We start from the raw sequence: 22,295 nt of genomic DNA on the forward strand, positions 1-22,295 counted from the left end.
AATAGAACCACACAATATATGGCCTTTTGTGACTGACTGACTAACCTAATGTTTTTGAGCTTCATCCACATTGTTGCATGTATTAGTACTTCATTCATTTTTATGGCTGGATAATATATATCACAATTTATTTATCCATTTATCCACTGATGGACATCTAGGTGGTTTCTGCTTTTTGCCTAGTATGAGCAGTGCTGTTATGTATGTGTGTACTTCTATTTGTTTGAGCACCTGTTTTCAATTCTTTGAGGTATATGCCTAGGAGTAGGATTTCTAGGTCATACGGTAATTCTGTGTTTAACTTTTTGAGGAACTACCAAACTGTTTTCCATAGCGACTGAACCATTTTACATTCCCACCAACAATTTATGAAGATTCCAATTTCTCCACATTCTTATCAACATTTTTTTGTTTTCGTTTTTTTTTTTTTTTGGTTATAGCTTTCTTTTTTTTTAAATTGTACTTTAGATGAAAGTTTACAGAACGAGTTTCTCATTAAACAGTGCACATGTTGTTTTATGATATTGGTTAACAACCCCACGACATATTAACGCTCTCCCTTCTCAGACTTGGGTTCCCTATTACCAGCTTTCCTGTTCCCTCCTGCCTTCTAGTCCTTGCCCCCTGGGTTGGAGTGCCTCTTTAGTCTCTCTTTTTTTTTTTTTTTATGGGCCTGCCCAATCTTTGGCTGAAGGGTGAACTTCAGGAGTGACTTCATCACTGAGCTGAAAGGGTGTCCGGGGTCCACACTCTCAAGGTTTCTCCACTCTCTGTCAGGCCAGCAAGTCTGGTCTTTCTTTTTGAGTTAGAATTTTGTTCTGCATTTTTCTCCAACTCTGTCTGGGACCCTCTATTGTGATCCCTGTCAGGGCAGTCAGTGGTGGTAGCCAGGCACCATCTAGTTGTACTGTACTCAGTCTGGTGGAGGCTGTGGTAGATGTCGTCCATTAGTCCTCTGGACTAATCTTTCCCTTGTATCTTTAGTTTTCTTCATTCTTCCTTGCTCCCGAAGGGGTGAGACCAATGGAGTATCCTAGATGGCCGCTCACAGGCTTTTAAGGCCCCAGACACTACTCACCAAAGTAGAATGTAGAATATTTTCTTTATAAACTATGTTATGCCAATTGAGCTCGACGTTCCCCTAGACCATGGTCCCCACAGCCCTCAACCCAGCAATTCAATCCCTCAGGGAGTTTGGATGTGTCTATGCAGCTTCCATGACCTCGCCTTGTACAAGTAGTGCTGGTTTCCCCAGTATCATGTGCTGTCCTACCCTTCACCAAAGTTACCACTTAACCATTGTGTATTTAGTATTTTTCCATCCCTACCCCTCCCCTCCCTCATAACCATCAAAGACTGTTTCTTTTTGTGTGTAAACCTTTTCATGAGTTTTTACAATAATGGTCTCATACAATATTTGCCCTTTTGTGATTGACTTATTTCACTCAGCATGACGTCCTCCAGATTCATCCATGTTATGAGACGCTTCACAGATTCATCATTGTTCTCTACCATTGTGTAATACTCCATTGTGTGTATGTACCACAGTTTGTTTATCCAGTCATCTGTTGATGGGCATCTATGTTGTTTCCATATGTTTGCTATTGTTGAACAATGCTGCAGTGAACACGGGTGTGCATATGTCTATTCGTGTGACGACTCTTATTTCCCTAGGATATATTCCTAGGAGTGGGATTGCTGGATCATATGGTAGTTTCTTTTCTAGCTTTCTAAGGAAGTGCTATTATCATCTTCCAAAATGATTGTACTATTTTGCATTCCCACCAGCAGTGCATAAGAGTCCTGATCTCACTTCAGCCTCTCCAACATTTATTTCCTGTTTTTTTGATTCGTGCCAGGGATGCCGGCGTGAGATGGTATCTCACTGTGGTTTTGATTTGCATTTCTCTAATGGCTAGTGATCAAGAGCATTTCTTCAGGAGTCTGTTGGCTGCTTGAATGTCTTCTTTGGCAAAATGTCCATTTCCTTTGTCCATTTTTAAGTTGAATTATTTGTCTTTTTGTTGTAGAGTTGTTGGTTTTTCTTGTAGATTTTGGAGATTAGACCTTTGTCTGATTTGTAATAAACAAAAATTTTTTCCCAGTCTGTAGGTTCTATTTTTACTCTTTTGGCAAAGTCTTTTGATGAGCATAAGTGTTTAATTTTTAGAGGATCCCAATTATCTAACTTATCTTCTGAAGTTTGTGTGTTGTTGGTTATGGTTTGTATTTTGTTAATGCCATGTATTAGGGCCTCTAGTAGTTGACCCTATTTTTTCTTCTATGAACTTCATAGTTTTTGGCTTTATATTTGGGTTTTTGATCCATTTTGAGTTAGTTTTTGTGTACGGTGTGAGCTCTGGGTCCTGTTTCATTTTTTTGCAGATGGACATACAGTTTTGCCAGGACCATTTGTTAAAAAGACTGTCTTTTCTCCATTTGATGCACTTTGGGCCCTTGTCGAAGATCAGGTGACTATAAGTGGATGGATTTACATCTGGGTTCTCAATTCTGTTCCATTGGTCAATGTACCTGTCGTTGTGCCAGTGCCAGGCTGTTCTGACTTCCACAGCTGTATAGTAGGTTCTGAGGTCAGGCAGTGTGAGTCCTCCTACTTTATTCTTCTTCTTCAATAGTGCTTTACTTATCCAGGGCTTCTTCCCTTTCTACATAAAGTTAAAGATAAGTTTTCCCATCTCTTTAAAGAATGTTGTTGGTATTTGCATCAGGACTGCATTGTATTTGTAAACCACTCTGGGTAGTATTATCATTTTCACAATGTTGAGTCTACCTATCAATTAGCTCGGTATGTTTTTCCATTTATGTAGATCTCTTCGGTTTCTTTTAACGTTTTGTAGTTTTCTTTGTATAGATCCTTTACATCCCTGGTTAGATTTATTCCTAAGTTTTTTTTTTTTTTTAGGGGCTATTATATAAATGGTATTGTTTTCGTGGTTTCCTTTTCATAGTTCTCTTTATTGGTGTATAGGAATCCAACTGATTTTTGTATATTTATCTCGTATCATGGGTTATAGCTATCTCAGTGGTTGCAAAGTAATATCTCATTGTGCTTTTGATTTGTATTTCCTAGTGATCCATACCCTTTAATATCAGGAATGTGTTTTGCATTTTTGAAACAATGTCTGGCAAAATTTAGTGTTAGCTATTACTATGAACAACTGGGAACAATAAGTTTACAAACATTTTACCAGCTGATGCTAAGTACAGAAGAATGCATAGCGTGATCTCTACTCAAAGGACACTTTCATCTTAGTAGCTGATAGTTAATAATGCTCTTCTAAGGGCTCTGTGGAGTCCCTGGGTGATGCAAATGGTTAATGTGCTTGGCTGCTAACAGAAAGGTTGGAGGTTCAAGTCCACCCAGAGTTGCCTTGGGAAAAAGGCCTAGTGATCTACTTCCAAAAACTCAGCCACTGAAAACCACATGGAGCACAGTTGTACTCTGACACACACGGGGTTCTCATGAGTTGGAGTTGACACGACAACAATTTTGTTTTGTTTTAGGAATTTGGCATATATCAACGTATTAAATCCTCCCAGCAATCCCGAAATGGTACCAACATTTACTCATTTTACAGATCAGAAATCTGAGGCAGAGACAGGCTCGTTTACCTCCCTGAGGCCACCAAGCTAGTAAGTGGCAAAGGTAAATTTGATTCTAGGCAACTGGCTTCAGAGCTGCCATACTGCTCTTCTGAGTGATAATTATAACTAATAGTTGTTTCTAAGTTCACATTCATTTTCTGGCGAGAAGTTGTTAAAATGTCTATTTGAGCTTAATAAATTTGAGGTGATTTCAGTCCATCTCCTCTACAGCAGATTCTTACTCATTTCCTACCTATTTCTCTAACTCATTACTCTCTTAATGGAAATTCCTTGTCTTCTGTGGTGTTTGTAATATCTTTATAATTATCTGCTAATTTAAGAAATAATTGCTAAAGATATTAAATAAGACTAGTTTCAGCACTTTTTTAACTCATCCATTTTTTTTTTACTAGTATGTCCTTTAATTCATTTTTAATTCTTCTGATAGAAGCTAATCAAAAAGAGTTTCTCTAAAAGGAATCAAAAAGAGTTTCTCTAAAAGGAATGACTGAACCATTCTAATGAGTACATTTATTAAAATCCAAGTATATCACCCATACCCATTGCCTTCAAGTCGATTCTGACTCATAGAGACCCTGCAGGAAAGATCAGAAATGCTTCATACGGTTTCCAAAGAGTGCCTAGTGGATTTGAACTGCCAATCTTTTGGTTAGCAGTCATAGCTCTTAACCACTACACCACCAGGGTTTCCAAGCATATTATATCCGCTAAATTTTCTTCAACTATTAATCTGATAGGTTGATTTTTACAGTGGAATTACATTTGGCAAGCTTGTTTTGTCCTTATGGAGTCCAGGCATTTGAAGTTCATTATACCATTATTTCCTAAATGTATTTTTATTATCTGAATGTGGAAAGACATACAATATTTTGCAATTTTAGCAGCTTTATCAAGATTCTGATTTTTTTTCTTATTTTAAATCTTCCCAGTTTGGGTACTAGAAAGTACATCAATTCCCTTGAAGCTACCATATAATATTTTTACTTAAGCTATTCTCTTAAAACATTGTAAAGACAGTAGATCCCAACATATCCATTTGATTACTAAATTTGATTACTTAAATTCCAGGGAGGTGAGCATTTAGACTTGAGATTCTAACAGGACATATAACAACTGTCACCCTGTACCTCTCCCCAGAGTTTTCTCTGTATATGAAATAAAAATCTTTATGGATACATTAAGTATGTTACAGAAATAAAATAAATATGAATTGCAATGCAATCCAATTTATTCTAAATTCTTTGATCTATTTTTTTCCAACAGAAATCAATGGAGAAACCAGTGATAGCTCCATAAAGCAATTGTGTTGAATTGCCAAAACAACTGTGCAGTTTGAAAATAAAAATACTTCCTCTCCCTCATAATAAACTTAGACAAGTATTTAAGTACAATCATGATTTTGAATCCAGCAGAGCTCACCTTTCCCATAACAGTAAATCAGCAAATAAAATGTATAAAATTTAAAACAAAGAACAAAGAATTAAATATACATATTTGGTAATATTATCAAGAACTAACTCCCCATAAAAAACTAATATCTTACTAAATGAATATTTTTGGTCATAGTGACACAGCAATTTCTTATTAATACTTTTTCACACTAGCAAAATTCTATTCATCCTAATTTATCTGACAATACAATGAGGTAGGGGAAACTGACTTGGATGCTCAACTCCATGTAGGGAGAACTAGTCTGTTTCTAGTGAACTAGTCATGGTGTCTCTGGTTCTCCTATGTAAATGAAACAGACATCGGGGTCTTCCAGAACTGTTGTCATTGTGTGCCTTCAAGTAGATTCTGATTCATAGTGACCCTAAAGGAAAGAGTAGAATTGCCCCATAAGGTTTCCTAGGCTTTAATCTTTACGGAAACAGATCACCAGATCTTTTCTCTTTCTGAGAAGCTGGTGAGTTTGAACCACTGGCCTTTTGGTTAGCAGCCAAGCTCTTAACCATTGCACCACCAGGGCTCCTCAGGTCAGTATGGGGACTCTCCCCTACTGTTTGGGATCATTCTATTTTGATGATCTATAAAATAATTCTTGTATTTATTGATAAGTCTCCAGTATTTAGTATAATACCTTGCATAGGGGAGACATTCTTTAACTATTGAAGGATGAACAGTGATTATCACTACAACATAAGCTCCATGAAAACACAGTCAGTGTTTGCATTATTTACCAGACTTTTCACCCTATGTTCACAATAGCATGGTTTCTGCCACAAAGTTGCCACTCAATAAATACAAATCAAATGAATGAATACATCAATAAATTAAATGAGTTTTTATGGGTACTCATTAGACACAAAACTAACTCTAGGTCATTCTCCTACTTTAAGGAGGTGCAAGTGGAGGCATAGCTATAATAACAGGCCTAATAAAGAGTGTCTATTGGAAAACAGAAAGAGAAAACAAAAGATTTTTTTTTTTTTAGTTCCTGATTACTTAGTTAAATGCTACTTTAAGTTGCCAATTAAAAGTCAATTTGAAGATCTTATGTCCACTATGTGCTTCTGAATGCCTCCCAAGGTAATTTATCATGTCATGTGATTTCAACTCTTAACCCAGACAACATTTAGGAAGCCCACAATTTAACCAACCAACCAACCAATCAATACTTACTAAGCATTGGCTTTGGCCTAACCCTTGGCTTGGTGCTGGGAGGTCAAAGCTGAAAGACCTGGTTTCTCCTTAAATAAAAAACGCATCCAGGTATGTTAAAAAGCACATCAGGGCGGGCAGAGTGAAGACGGTGGCATAGCCAGATGCTTCCAGCGATCCCTCTTACAACAAAGACCCGAAAAATCAAGTGAAACAATTATATTTATGACAAGCTAGGTGCCCTGAACATCAAAGGCAAAGTCAGAAAATGGACTGAGCAGCAGGGGAAGAGAGTGGAGGAGAGAAGTTGGCCAGACCTGAATCACTGGGATCCCTCAGGCACCATTCCTGGTAGCAGCTGCAGTGGGCTAGTGGTAGCGTGCAGCTGCAATTTTCTCAGGGATGACTTACATGAAGCATTGAAGGAAAAAAAATTGCCAACCAAGAATCATATATCCAGCAAAACTGTCTCTCAAATACGAAGGTGAAATTAGAACTTTTCCAGATAAACAGAAGATTATAAACAGGGACTAAGAAATGTAGTCATAGATCTTTCATTTGGAGAGGAAGACAAGGCAATACAAATAAATAAAAGCTAGGTTTAAACTTAGAAACATAGGGGTAAATATTAAGGTAACTACAAAAGAGATGAACTATCCTACTCATTAAAATAAAATACAAGAAAAAAATAGAGACTCAGCAGAAACAAAATCAACAACGACGAATAGGAGGAAAGGACAATATATAAACTACTCAGCACAAAAAATTAAGTGGGAAAAAGAAACTGTCAACAACGCACAAAAAAAGACATCCAAATGACAGCACTAAACAAAAAAAAAACTCATCCCTATCCATAATTACGCTTAACGTTAATGGACTAAATGCAGTGATAAAGAGACAGAAAGCAGCAGAATGGATTAAAAAACACGATCCATCTATATGCTGCCTACAAGAGACACACCTTGGACTTGGAGACACAAACAAACCAAAACTCAAAGGATGGAAAAAAAATATATCAAGCAAACAACAATCAAAAAAGAGCATGAGTGGCAATATTAACTTCTGATAAAATAGACTTTAAAGTTAAACCCACCAAAAAGGATGAGGAAGGACACTATATAATGATTAAAGGGACAATATATGAGGACATAACCATATTAAATATTTATGCACCCAATGACACGGCTACAAGATACATAAACTCTGTCAGCATTGAAAAGTGACATAGACAGCTCCACAATAGTAGTAGGAGGCTTCAACACACCACTTTCAGTGAAGGACAGGACATCCAGAAAGAAGCTCAATAAAGACATGGAAGATCTAAATGCTACAATCAACCAACTTGATCTTATAGACATATACAGAACACTCCACCCAACAGCAACCAAGTGTACTTTCTTTTCTAGTGCACGTGGAACATTCTCTAGAATAGACCACATATTAGGTCATAAAGCAAGCCTTAGCACAATCCAAAACATCAAAGTATTAAAAAGCATCTTCTCTGGCCACAAGGCCATAAAAGTAGAAATCAGTAACAGAAAAAGCAGGGAAAAGAAATCAAATACTTGGAAACTGAACAATACCCTGCTCAAAAAAGACTGAGTTATAGAGACATTATGGCTGGAAAAAAGAAATTCATAGAATCCAATGAGAATGAAAACACTTCCTATTGGAACCACTGGGACACAGTGAAAGCAGTGCTCAAAGGTCAATTTACATCAATAAATGCACACATCCAAAAAGAAGAAAGGGCCAAAATCAAAGAATTATCCCTACAACTTGAACAAATAGAAAGAGAGCAACAAAAGAAACCTTCAGGCACTAGAAGAAAGGAAATAATAAAAATTAGAGCAGAACTAAATGAAACAGAAAACAGAAAAACAACTGAAAGAGTTAACAAGACCAAAAGCTAGTTCTTTGAAAAAATTAACAAAATTGATAAACCATTGACCAAATTGACAAAAGAAGAAACAGGAGAGGAAGCAAATAACCCAAAGAAGAAATGAGATGGGCGATATTACAACTGACCTAACTGAAATTAAAAGAGTCACATCAGATTATACGAAAAATTGTACTCTTAACAAATTTGAAAACCTTGGAGAAATGGATGAATTCCTAGAAACACATTAGGTACCTAAATTAACATGAACAGAGGTAGAACAAACTAAATAGACACATAACAAAAGATTGAAAAGGTAATCAAAAAGCTCCCAACAAAAAAAAGCCCTGGCCCGGACAGTTTCACTGCAGAGCTCTACCAAATTTTCAGAGAAGAGTTAACACCACTACTACTAAAGGTATTTCAGAACATAGAAAAGGACAGAATACTCCTGAACTCATTCTATGAACCCGGCATATCCCTGATACTAAAAACAGGTAAAGACACCACAAAAAAAGAAAATTACAGACCTATATCCCTCATGAACTTAGATGAAAAAATCCTCAATAAAATTCTAGCCAACAAAATTTAACAAAATATAAAAAAAATAACTCACCATGACCAAGTGGGATTCATACCAGGTGTGCAGGGATGGTTCAACATTAGAAAAACAATTAATGTAATCCATCAAATAAATAAAACAAAAGACAAGAACCACATGATTTTATCAATCAATGCAGAAAAGGCATTTGACAAAGTTCAACACCCATTCATGATAAGAACTCTCAGCAAAACAGGAATAGAAGGAAAATTCCTCAACATATTTTTTTTGTTTTTATACAAAGCCAACAGCCAACATCACCCTAAATGGAGAGAGCCTGAAAGCATTCCCCTTGAGAATGGGAACCAGACAAGGATGCCCTTTATCACCACTCCTATTCAACATTGTGCTGGAGGTCCTAGCCAGAGCAATTAGGCTAGATAAAGAAATTAAGGGCATCCAGATTGGTAAGGAGGAAGTAAAAGTATCTGTTTGCAAATGACATGATCTTATACACAGAAAACCCTAAAGGATCCTCAAGAAAACTGCTGAAACTAGTAGTTCAGCAGAGTATCAGGATACAAGATAAACATACAAAAATCAGTTGCATTCCTCTACACCAACAAAAAAGAACATTGAAGAGGAAATCACCAGATCAATACCATTTACAGTAGCCCCCAAGAAGATAAAATAAAAAATACTTAGGAATAAATCTTACCAGAGACGTAAAAGACCTATACATAGAAAAATACAGGATACTACTGCAAGAAACCGAAAGAGACCTACGTAAGTGGAAAAACATACCTCGCTCATGGATAGGAAGACTTAACATTGTAAAAATATCTATTCTACCAAAAGCAATCTATAGATACAATGCAATTCCAATCCAAACACCCACGACATTTTTTAATGAGATGGAGAAAAAAATCACCAATTTCATACGGAAGGGAAAGAGGCCCCGGATAAGTAAAGCATTACTGAAAAAGAACAAAGTGGGAGGTGTCACTCTACCCGATTTTAGAACCTATTATACCGTCACAGTAGTCAAAACAGCCTGGTACTGGTACAGCAACAGATAATACATGGGCCGATGGAACAGAATTGAGAATCTAGACATAAATCTATCCACATATGAGCAGCTGATATTTGACAAAGGCCCAAAGTCAGTTAAATGGGGAAAAGACAGTCTTTTTAACAAATGGTGCCAGCATAACTGGATATCCACCCGCAAAAAAATGAAACAAGACCCATACCTCACACCATGCACAAAAACTAACTGAAAATGGATCAAAGACCTAAACATAAAATCTAAAACTATAAACATCATAGAAGAAAAAAATAGGGACAATGCTAGGAGCCCTAATACATGGCATACATAGTATACAAAACGTTACTAACATTGCAGAAGAAAAGCCAGATAACTGGGAGCTCCTAAAATTCAAACACCTTTGCTCACCCAAAGACTCCACCAAAAGAGTGAAAAGACTACCTACAGACTGGGAAAAAGTTTTTAGCTATGACATTTCCGATCAGCATCTGATCTCTAAAATCTACATGATATTGCAAAAACTCAACTACAAAAAAACAAATAACCCAATTAAAAAATGGGTAAAGGATAGGAACAGACACTTCACTGAAGAAGACAAAACAGACTAACAGATACATGAGGAAATGCTCGCAATCATTAGCCATTAGAGAAATCCAAATCAAAACTACAATGAGGTTCCATCTCACTCCAACAAGGCTGTCATTAATCCAAAAACACAAAATAATAAATGTTGGAGAGGTTGTGGAGAGGCTGGAACACTTATACACTGCTGATGGGAATGTAAAATGGCACAACCACTTTGGAAATCAATTTGGCGCTTCCTTAAAAAACTAGAAATAGAACTACTATACGATCCAGCAACCCCACTCCTTGGAATATATCCTAGAGAATTAAGAGCCTTTACACGAACAGATATATGCACACGCATGTTCACTGCAGCACTGTTTACAATAGCTAAAAGACGGAAGCAACCAAGGTGCTCATCAACGGAAGAATGAATAAATAAATTATGGTATATTCACACAATAGAATACTATGCATCGATAAAGAACATGACGAATCTGTGAACATCTCATAACATGGAGGAATCTGGAAGGCATTATGCTGAGTGAAATTAGTCAGCTGCAAAAGGACAAATATTGTATAAGACCACTATTATAAGAAATCAAGAAATAGTTTAAACAGAGAAGAGAATATTCTTTGATGGTTACAAAAGGGGGAAGAGAGGGAAAGGGGTTTTCACTAATTAGATAGTAGATAAGAGCTATTTTAGGTGAAGGGAAAGACAACACACAATACAGGTGAGGTCAGCACAACTGGACTATACCAAAAGCAAAGGCGTTTCCTGAATAAACTTAACGCTTCGAAGGCCAGCGTAGCAGGGGCGAGGGTTTGGGGACCATGGTTTCAGGGGACATCTAAGTCAATTGGCATAATCTATTAAGAAAACATTCTGCATCCCACTTTGGAGAATGGCGTCTGGGGTCTTAAAAGCTAGCAAGTAGCCATCTAAGTTGCATCAAATTGGTCTCAACCCACCTGGAGCAAAGGAAAATGAAAAACTCCAAAGACAAAAAGTAATTATGAGCCCAAGAGGCAGAAAGAGCTACATAAAGCAGGGACTACATTAGCCTGAGGCCAGAAGAACTAGATGGTGCCAGGCTATAACCGATGATTGCCCTGACAGGGAACACAACAGAAAATCCCCGATGGAGCAGGAGAGCAGTGGGATGTAGACCCCAAATTCTTGTAAAAAGAACAGACTTAATGGTCTGACTGAGACTAGAATGACCCTAGAGGGCATGGTCCCCAGACCTTCTGTTAGCCCAGAGCCAACTCTTCAGACAGGGATTGGACTGGACTACGGGATAGACAATGATACTGGTGAAGAATGAGCTCCTTGGATCAAATAGACACATGAGACTATGTTGGCACTTCCTGTCTGAAGGGGAAATAAGAGGGTAGAGGGGATCAGAAGTTGGCAGAATGGACACAAAAAGAGAGAGTAGAGGGAAGGAGTGTGCTGTCTCATTAGGGGCAGAGAAATTAGGAGTATATAGCAAGGTGTTTATCAATTTTTGTATGAGAGTCCGATATGATTTGTAAACTTTCACTTAAAGCACAACAAAAATTAAAACAAAAAAAAGAAGCAGATCAGAATTTCAAAATGAGAGATTTACCTAAATTCATGAAATTTTAAACTCACAAGGAACCACAACCAGATAAATGATAACAGTAAGTCACTATCATATGATCAAGTTAGGTCATCAAACTAGCTCTTTACTATTTATAAAGCCTTTTCATAAGCACATCTCATCTAAGTTCACTAAAATACTGTGAGTGCAAAGAGAAATTATTATTATGCCCATGTCCTTGGGTAAGAAAACTTAGAATCAGAGAGCTCAAATAACTTGACCCAAAGTAACTAATGTAGTAAGAAGCAGAGGTAGACCTCAAATCTAGGTTTTCCCATTCTAAATTCCATGCTTTCTCCATTACACTTTAGTCTATAAAACACTCATAAATGATCCTCACATCAATATAGACTCTATCAAATGTAGCTCTTCTTTCCCACTGTCAGCCATAGCTCATTACTGGAATTGATAATACATGTAAAAGGATATGAAACAAAAAATTATTCTAGAATCACTTGGAGATACTATTCCTCCTTAAACAAACAAACCTGTTGCCATCCAGTCAACTGTGACTCTTAAAAAAGACCCTATAAATACATAAATCCTTTGTCTTTCAGAGTTTCCTTTAAAATGTGAAGCTGAGCGAAGAGCACAGGTTGCTTTGGCCTTAACTGCTACCAATACACAAAAGTCCCTTCACTCCATATCTTCTTTGTGTCAAATCTCTTGCATTACTGCTAGCTGGCTCCAAGCTTGCCAGAATCAAGATCTTGGATAAAAATCTAGCTGGCGGAAATTCAACCCAGGCAAGACAAAAGTGATGCTGACAGGCAGAAGTATTTAGAGTAAATAAGGATAAGTGCTGTTTTCCTGGCAATTGGGCCATCATTCCCACCAAATACAAACAGCTTTGTGGTGTTACTGGACTCTGTTGCTTCTGGACTTCTTAACAGCTACCGTGGCTGGAAATGCCATCTCCCAACTCCAGCTGGCTTGAAGGCTGCATACTTTCTTCCAAATTAAGATTCTGCCACACTGATGTACACATTTGTCATATCCAGCTGGACTACTATAATGCGTTCTAGCTGGTTCTCAATACACAAATTACATAAACGTTACAGACAACAGTGTAAAGCAATTTACTTGTTGAGAAAACCGGTCATCAAAATTAGATGCAGGCTTCAGTCTTTGGACAGGCCCTCATGGTGGTCAAAGAGCCATTAGCTTTGGTCATAAAGACCACGTCACATCATAGACTGTAGCCTATCAATCCAATGCCCAGCACTTCGTGATGATGATACAAACAATTGCTGAATTAAAAAAAAAAAAACAGGGAGAGAAGGAAAATGTCTAAATGATAGTATGGTATAAACAAAACCTTTGACATTTGTCATGTGTTTAAAAGCCTACATGCCTTTCAAAACAAGACTTTTGACTTACAACCCTGAATAAGTCAGATTCAAACATGCCACCATTTATATACTACATAGTACATCTTCGCTCATTGAAAAACAATGACCAATAAAACATTACATTAACTATAAAGTTACCTGTAAAGTTCATCCTGTCAAAATGCTACCTAAAAACTACTATTCCTTTACCAATATGGAAACGGCAACTAACAACGCTTTTTTAAATGAATTATATTTAAATTTGGACTCCCAGGAAGAGGTTTAAACTTAGATATTAAAAAAAAAAAAAAAGTGCGTGTGTGTTATTTGTAATTTCCCCATTTGGAGCAAAACTAAATGGCATACGGAATAACATAGGGCAGGGGTTGACAAACGTTTTCTCTAAAGGAAGAGGTTTAAACTTTCAGATATTAAAAAAAAAAAGTGTTTGTGTTATTTGTAATTTCCCCATTTGGAGCAAAACTAAATGGCATACGGAATAACATAGGGCAGGGGTTGACAAACATTTTCTCTAAAGGAAGAGGTTTAAACTTAGATATTAAAAAAAAAAAGTGTGTGTGTGTGTGTTATTTGTAATTTCCCCATTTGGAGCAAAACTAAATGGCATACGGAATAACATAGGGCAGAGGTTGACAAGCGTTTTCTCTAAAGGACCAGATAGTAAATATTTTAGGCTTTATGGGCCATATGCTCTCTGTCTAAATGCCACTGGAGCATGAAAGCAGCCATAAACAGTACATAAATGAATGAGCGTGGCTGTGCTCTAATAAACTTTCTTATGGACACTGAAATTTTAACTTCATATAATCTTCATGTGTCACGAAATACTCTTTTGATTTTTTTTCAATCACTTAAAAATCTAAAATTTATCCTTAGCTTGCGGGCCTACAAAAACAGGTGGCAGACCAGATTTAGCCCATGGGCCATTGTATGTTCACCCCTGTTTTATGAGAGTACACTGAACAGTACATAAAATTCCACACCATCAGGATCTAAATTCAAAGCTCTGCCACTGCCTTCCTGGGACGACTCTGGGCAAATTATTTAACCTATTTCAGTTTTCTCATCTATAAAATGGAGTTAATAAGATTAAGAGCCCCAGTGGGTTACTGCAAGTATGAATTGTGATTATACGTTTTGCAAATGATACTCCTTGCACAAGTGTTTGATAAACATCATCGATTAGTACATATCATTACTCTAAAGTCAGCACCTCCTTAGCTTATTTCAATGGAATCAGAATAGCCCCTTTGCATTTAGATTTCCAAAATTGTGTCTTTAACTCTTTTCTAGTCTCTTCTCAGAGAAGGCTGGAATTACCCAAAAAATGCCAAACGCACAAGCAACCCTGCACTGCAAAATCTGCCTAAAAGCCAAGTTCCACCTGAACTGATACCTACCCTACTTCTGTCTTCAGTTGTCAACAGGTTATTTGCCACGCATTCATCCAGTACATCTCTAACCAGAAGCTTGTCCACCAGAGTGGGCTGAAGGAGGTTCAGCAGTTGGAGACACTCATCGTGAGCGTTCTCAGATGACGGCGAGGGCAGATCGGTGAGGTCAGGGTTCATGTAGCGGGCGGCTAAAGGGTTGCCCGCTTGCTGGAGGGCCTCCATAAATTCCCTAGTCCAGCCCAGGGGCCAGGACCCCTTCTCCAAGTTGCTCAAAAGCAGTTCAACTGCGTGTATGTTCCCGGTGGTGGCAGCCGTCTTCTGAATCTGCTCCTTAAGGTCTGCTGGCAGGAATGTCAGGTAGTCCAGCACTGGCTCCACCTGGATGTACATTTTCAGTCTGACCCTGAAGCACGAGATGAGATACCGGAAACTCTTGTCTAAGGAACACCCATTCGACATCTTTCCCTCTCAGAGAAAGGAGAGGATTCTCCCAAGTAGACGGTCAGGTTCCTAGTCCGTGAGATATGTACCGGGCTCCACTGCTTCAGAGCAGTAGGGTCTCTCGGGATGTGCCTGGCGACTATGAGGCTACCGGCAGGGCCCCTGAGTGGCGCGCCGGGGGCGCGGTCGCACCTTGGCAGACTGGGGATGCGACGGCAGGCAGGTGTGGGCAGGCGAGCGCCGCCGCTCCGACTCTCCGTGGCGCGCGCTCCGGCCAGGGGCTGGGGACGCCGCTGTACACCCGGTGGGAGCTTTGCGTCCAGGCTTTCCACCAGGCAGTTCTTACAGTTTGCCAAACTTTGGTTTCTGTTTCGATTCTCTTCTCCAGCACTTTCCAAACGCAATCAACTGGGAGGGGACTGTCTGTTTCGTCGGGGCGGAGCCACCCTTTGGCTGGGTTTTTCAAGGAGAGGCCATTGGATAAGGGCACCGCGGGAAATGGAAAAGGAAAGCGAATTCTCTTCTACACCGAGTAAGACAACGCTCCAGCAATGCTCTTTTTCCGGGTGTCTTGCCTTCCAATCAAGGTTCTGCCTCAAAAATCAGACCTTACAGAAGTTTCCGCAGCCCTTTTGCACCATCCCTTTGCAACCCGAGTGTGGAGGCTAGAAGAGCATGTGATGCCTGTGACGCTTACCACTGGAAAGGTAAAGAGAGACTGACTGCCACAGAGCCTGATGCAAGCAAGGAAGGAATTACCCCTTGCTGGGAATGCAGGTAGATTTTGTCTGGCCGGAGTGGGTGAGACTGCAAAGGATAGGTAAAGAGATGAAGCTAAGAAGACATCTTTCCGTAGATCTGTGACTCCAGGTTCCCAGGACATAGAGGTTCTTGGTCCTTCCTAGAATAAACCTGGCCTCGTGTGGGCCCCCAAGAACTAACTTGTTCTTCGGGGAGCTTAGAGGTGGATATGAAGAAAGAGTGAGTAATGATAAACAGCTTTCTTGCTTCATGCTTAGTTAGATTGCTAGTATTTATACAGCTTCAATCAGTGCCTGGTGACAGACAGGAAGGGACTTTAACCACCAACTCAGCCTAGGAGGAAGCCAAGAGAGAGGGTTTCCTGTCTGCAAGCATGAAAGCTCCCCGTATTTTTTAATATACAACTTTCTTTTAATAAAACAAAACCAAAAAATCCCCCAACAACTTATTTTTTATATAGCTGCCATTCTTTTCTTGGATTCAATACAGCAAGATTTGGCTGAAGCAGCTAGGAACTTAATTAGCAACTAATGTACCAACTTGTAGTAAACATCAACATTTGTCTATGTCATGAGGGAAAAAAAAAGACACCCACACTGAAAAATGGCAGCTTCATTTCAGCATACAAGCCACATAAAATGAGTCCTTAAGGTTGCTACTCACTAAAGCATTCTGCAACTGTGGTTGATTGAGTGGTGGTATATATACATCACAGTTAGAACCTCATGCTTCAGAATTATATGGAAGGGTCATTGAAGCTGTCAAAAAGACACATTTAGGAAAAGTAATTTGTTCACAAAGCATATTCAATGAAGTCTGGATAGGCCAGGGAAGCCTGTTGGCAGTATAGACTGGGTAAGTACAGAATCTTTGTGTCCAATTGAGCACTTTATGGCAAGCTGTCTTATTTTATTCTCTAATTATATTATGTGTTGTTTTTAGGTGCTGTCGAGTTGGGCTCCCACTCTTAGCGGCCTTATGTAGTCAGTGAAACAATGTCCAGTCCTGTGCCATCCTCACAATCATTGCTAAGTTTGAGCATGTTGTTGAAGCCACTGTATCAATCCATCTTGTTGAGGGTCTTCCTCTTTTTCACTGACCCTCTACTTTACCAAGCATGCTGTCCTTGTCCTGGGATTCGTCCCTCCTAATAACGTGTTCAAAATTCGTTAAGACTCGCCATCCTCACTTCTAAGGAACATTCTGGCTGTACTTCCTCCAAGACAGATTTGTTTCTTCTTCTGGCAGACCTTGGTATATTCAATATTCTTAACCAACACCACAATTAGAATGCATCAATTCTTTTTTGGTCTTCTTTTTTTATGTTTTGCGGTTAAGTCTTTTTCTTCCCCAAAGGATTGTAAGCTGCTTGAAAAAGGGACATATTTACACAGTAACCAGTACAGTACTCTATAAATAGTGGCCAGTGGCCATTGACATTTCCCCTGAATGGGAATTTTATTTGTGCTCACCCTAGCTGCTGGCCTAATGTCAAACACAGTGAAACTTGCTGAAGTGAAAGGAACCTTGGCCTTGAAGGTAGGACTGATTTATGCTATTCTCTTCTGTTTATTCTTAGATTGGTAATATTTCTTTAATTTTGGAAACCCTGGTGGTGTAGTGGTTAAGTGCTACGGCTGTTAACCAAAAGGTCGGCAGTTCAAATTCTCCAGGCGCTCCTTGGAAACTCTATGGGGCAGTTCTACTCTGTCCTATAGGGTCGCTATAAGTCAGAATCGACTCGACAGCAACGGGTTAGTGGGTATTTCTTTAATTAATTTTGGGAGCTGACCTTGTACCTAGGTTGATAATAATAGAAGAGAGCTAAATTAGATGTTTCTACACAAGTATTCAAATTACTAATTTCTGTCATTGGGTTTAAGAGGATATCTTTTTAGGACAATTCCGAAAAAGCACCCCCCCTTACCCTCCCCCCCAGCTGCTGGCAGGTTCCATTCAATATGTTAAAGAAAAACAAACAAACAAACCAGAAAACACTCTGTCCCACTGCACCCTTCCTGTGTCTTTTAGTTTCAAACACCGGGGAATGAGAGGAGACTGCTGATTAAACATGGGGAGATAGTTAATATCATCTCCTTGACACCGCTTCATAAGAACTGCTGTCCTGTAGGAGAGAGGATCCAAAGTAGGTGTTTCAATGTATGGTATTCAGTACTTTCGACCAAATATATCCTTCATTTATTCAGTAATTTAAGAAATATTTATTAACTTCCTACTGTATAACCAGCACTGTTCTAGGTGCAGCTGATAAAAACAATTCACTGCTTGTATGGAGCTTACGTTCTAATGGAAGTAGGAAAACGGAAAATAAATAATAACTAAAAAATATACAATGTTCCAGGTAATGATAAAACGCTATGAAGAGTATGGAAGGGTCTAAATAATAATGCCCATTATGGTTTCACTGGTTGATTTTCCATGTAGACACCCTCTCCTAACCTTTGCTGTTAGCACCACATAACATCCATCAATAGCAATTCATATTTCCTCTCAAGTAAGAGTCATTCTGCTACATGAGGATTGATAGTAGGTAGGGAGCACTTGGCAAGGAGCCCTAGTAGCCGAAGGTTAAGTGCTTGGCTGCTAACTGAAAGGTTGGTGGTCCAAACTCACCTGCAAAAAAAAAAAACAAATAAACCTGTTGCCATCAGGTCGATTCCGACTCATAGCGACCCTATGGGATAAAGTAGAACTGCCCCATACAACATCCAAGGAGTACTGCCGACCTTTTGGTTAGCCGTAGCTCCTAACCACTATGCCACCAGGGGCAATGAAAATCCTATGGGGCAGTTCTGCCTTGTCACATGGGGTCACTATGAATCCAGATCAATTGGAGGACACCTAAAAACAACAGGGAGTGCCTGGGGGAAAATGGGAAGTAATCTCTCTTTTTTTTTTTTTAGGAATTTACCTTACTCTTGATATGCCCTCTTCTAGAGAAAGATGTTTAAGGACACAAAAGCCAAGTATATTCTTATACTTGGCTTTTATATACTATATATATTAAACTATATTTTTTATTTCCATCTCTCTGTCTATATATATATATATATTGTTTTATAAAATGATTTATTAATGTAAATCAATTCTTTTTTTTATTGTGCTTTAGGTGAAGGTTTACAGCTCAAGTTAATTTAACATTCAAAAATTTATACACATATTGTTTTGTAACATTGATTGCAACCCCCAGAATGTGACAGCACATTCACCCTTTCTACCCGGGTTCCCTGTGTCCATTTGTCCAATCCCTGTCCCTCCCTGCCTTCTCATCCTTCTCGTCCAAATGGACAGGCGCTGCCCATTTGGTCTCGTATATTTGATTGAACTTAGAAGCATATTCCTGTTGTGTGTTATTTTTTGTTTTATCGGCCTGTCTAATCTTCATCTGAAAAGTGGGCTTCAGGAATGGCTTCAGTTCTGGGTTAGCAGAGAGTCCGGGGCCATAGCTTTGAGGTTTCTCCAGACTTTGTCAGACCATCTATATTTTCGTATTCTAATTTAGTTTATTTTCTTCTGTTCGTTTCTATAATTGTTTTCCTCTGTGGAGTTGCTCTTAATTGCTTTCGTTTTCATCTTCCTCATGGTTTTCTAAATATAAGTTTCTATTTCCTTTCTCCTTTGAGTTAGGAGATCTATTGCTTTTTCTTTTTCTTTTTTTTTTTTTCCTAGATACCTATTTTTTCCTCTACTCTTTTTAAGTGCAGAAGAAGCACTTCAGCCACCACCAGTTTTAAAAGCCACCCTTTTGCATTTTGTTCTCTAATTGGAAATTCAGGAAGATACTAGGTAACAGATTCTCCCTGTTATCCAACATTTCATTTGAGTTTTCTACATTTCAGAAGTAGTAACAATCATACCATAGACTGGAGGCAACAAACAACAACAGCAACAATCATAGCTGCTTCTTCTTTGACAACCTGAGACAGGCAGCCTCAGAGCCTCACCCTTGTTTGAATATTGGGCTCTGGCTTATCCTCCTACACAGAGCAGAACAGGTCACACACTTTCCTGTTCTTGTCAAGATAACCGCAAAATGGCCATAGCTGGCCTAAGCTGGTTTTAGCAGGCTTTCAACACGGTCTTGGCACTTTAAGTGACCTATTGGCTCATTAAGTACAAAATACATATAGATACCCTGCCTCTGGGTGGAGACTTAACGTGCTAATGAAAGAAGATTGACCTCTTTCTCCATTCCAGGGAATGGAACCCAGGTCTAAAAAAAATGCATAGTCATCCCCAAGTTCTGGGCACCAGTGACAAGGGTGATCCTGAATATTCATGATAAATTTAAATTTCCTTACCTGCTTCAGTACAAAGCCCATCTTCCGAAGCTGACCGTGAGCAGTCTTTGACGCACTAGCTGAGACTGTTCCTTTCCTTGTGCGATGAAATTAAAGCGCCTTTCTGATTTCCTACCTTGGCCTCTTGTTTATTGGCTGTGACAAGTTGTGCCGAGCAAAACTTGGGGTTCCCAGTAGCAACAAAACTAGGACTAGAATTTAATGGCAGTCATGCCTTCATCTCACATACTTTAGACATGTTGTCAGGAGGGACCAATCCCTGGAGAAGGACATCGTGCTCGGTAAAGCAGAGAGTCAAAAAGGAAGACCCTCGACAAGATGGATGAATTAACACAGTGGCTGCAACAATGGGCTCAAACTTAGCAATGACTGCAAGGATGGCGCAGGCCTGGCAATGTTCCGTCCTGTTGTACATGGGGTCCCTGTGAGTCGGAACTGACTCAATGGCACCTAGCAACAACAACAATGCCCTTTTTCAAAAACAATGACAATAAATTTAGTTGAATAACGAAATTATCTAGAATTGTTATTCAGGTCTTTCATTGATTTATTCAATTGTATCAATAAAGAATTTTGTGTAATTTAAAGTGTTAGATGCTCTTAACCTAGCAGTGTATAATTGTATTTAAGCACAGAGACTCGTCTCGGGTGTCGGGTTAACACCTCAGTACTATGCCTTAATCACTGTATGGCCTTGGGAAGATCATCTCTGTCAAACAGAAAAACAAATCCCGACTTTGGTAAGAAGAACCTTTATTCAAGAAGGAAAAGGGGAGAAGGGAACTAATGTAGTAGTGGGGGAGGAGAGGCTGCTGCAGTAGAATGAACACCCCGACCACAAGACATGCAAGAGTCTCAAAGAGTTAGGGAAGAGATGTTTTTCTCTTACATAGACTGAGAATAAACAAGGATAGAAAAAACCCAGGTGTGAGGATATCATCAATTAGTAAATCAGATTGTTTTGTGCTGAAGTCAGCCTATCCTTTAGGAACCCCAAAACATCCATTGCTGTTGAGTCCAATTCCGACTCACAGAAACCCTATAGGACAGAGTAGAACTCCCCCATAGGGTTCCCAAGGCTAAACTCTTTACAGGAGTAGACTGCCACATCTTTCTCCCTCAGAACAACTGGTGGTTCCAAACCACCAATCTTTCAGTTAGCAGCTGAGCTCTTAACCACTGTGCCACCAGGGCTCCTTTTTCTCTGGGAGGGGCTCTTAAATGATGGTAGTGTGCTGACTTAGGCTGAGGATGGGCCAAAGTTCAGGGACTTGGGGGAAGCAAAGGAGCTTCACCAAAGTTTGGTTAACCAGCACTTTGTTTCTGATTGATCAGTGGGGACAAGCAATTCAGTTACACATTTATGAGTCAAGGAATGAGAGTTTGGAGGGTCTGTGTCTGGCCTTGTTATAGGTAAAGAAGGCGGCAGCCGTGAGTCTTACCTAAGTCATATGGGAAGGTTGGTTATTTGCAGCAAGCTGTTTTCCTGAACGCAACGCTGTTTCTTTAACCATTGCTGTTTTCTAATATCATGGGGTCCAGATAAATTCAATATTAAAACCTCAAAATTCCTCAGTTTTAAAATGAGAATGATACCAGTACCCACGTCATTGGAAGTCTAAGGATGGACTGTAAAGCACTTGGTACCGCACCTGGCACACAGTACATGCCTGATAAGTGACTGCTAGTATTCTCATACAGTGAATAAGAGATGGTGCCAGTGCTCAAAACATGCACAGTTAATAGAGGAAATAGATCAATTCTGTACATGGACACCATATAGTCAGTCTGTAGTCAGGCTCCCTTTTTGCAAGACACAGAAGCTGATAAGCTGATTTAGCAGAAGCATTTACTGAAAATACTGTCAAAATAGATTTGACATGGAAAAAGAAATTCTAAGTTTAAATCGTGATAACTTATTTCTTAATCACCTCCAGCAGTTAGATTATAAAGTTCCAGTTTTAAGTGTGCACATATAAGAACTTTTCTATATAACAAACTTACACAATTTTGGCAAAAAAAAAAAAAAAAAGAAAATCACATATCAATGGGAAATTTTCCCAACATTCATTTTCAATATGTTTCCTCCGTAGCTTAAGTCCTTTCAAAAACAGTTACTTATACATGCCTTTG

The 22,295-nt window shown here is 39.0% G+C and overlaps 1 protein-coding gene across 2 annotated transcripts in view; it reads right to left on the reverse strand.

Annotated features, from left to right (window-relative positions):
• IFIH1 (interferon induced with helicase C domain 1) overlaps positions 1-15,458 on the reverse strand; it is a 77,307-nt gene extending 61,849 nt beyond the window's left edge. Inside the window, exon 1 of one of the 2 annotated variants that reach the window (XM_049887311.1) lies at positions 14,644-15,457. In XM_049887311.1, the coding sequence (XP_049743268.1) occupies positions 14,644-15,096 (453 nt within the window). In that variant the 5' untranslated portion in view covers positions 15,097-15,457. Of the gene's footprint in view, positions 1-14,643 lie in introns of both variants that reach the window. The other variant, XM_049887312.1, reaches the window with a different exon arrangement.
• Between the last annotated feature and the right edge of the window lie 6,837 nt (positions 15,459-22,295).

This window comes from Elephas maximus, chromosome 6 (assembly GCF_024166365.1).
Source record: "Elephas maximus indicus isolate mEleMax1 chromosome 6, mEleMax1 primary haplotype, whole genome shotgun sequence".
NCBI lineage: Eukaryota > Metazoa > Chordata > Mammalia > Proboscidea > Elephantidae > Elephas > Elephas maximus.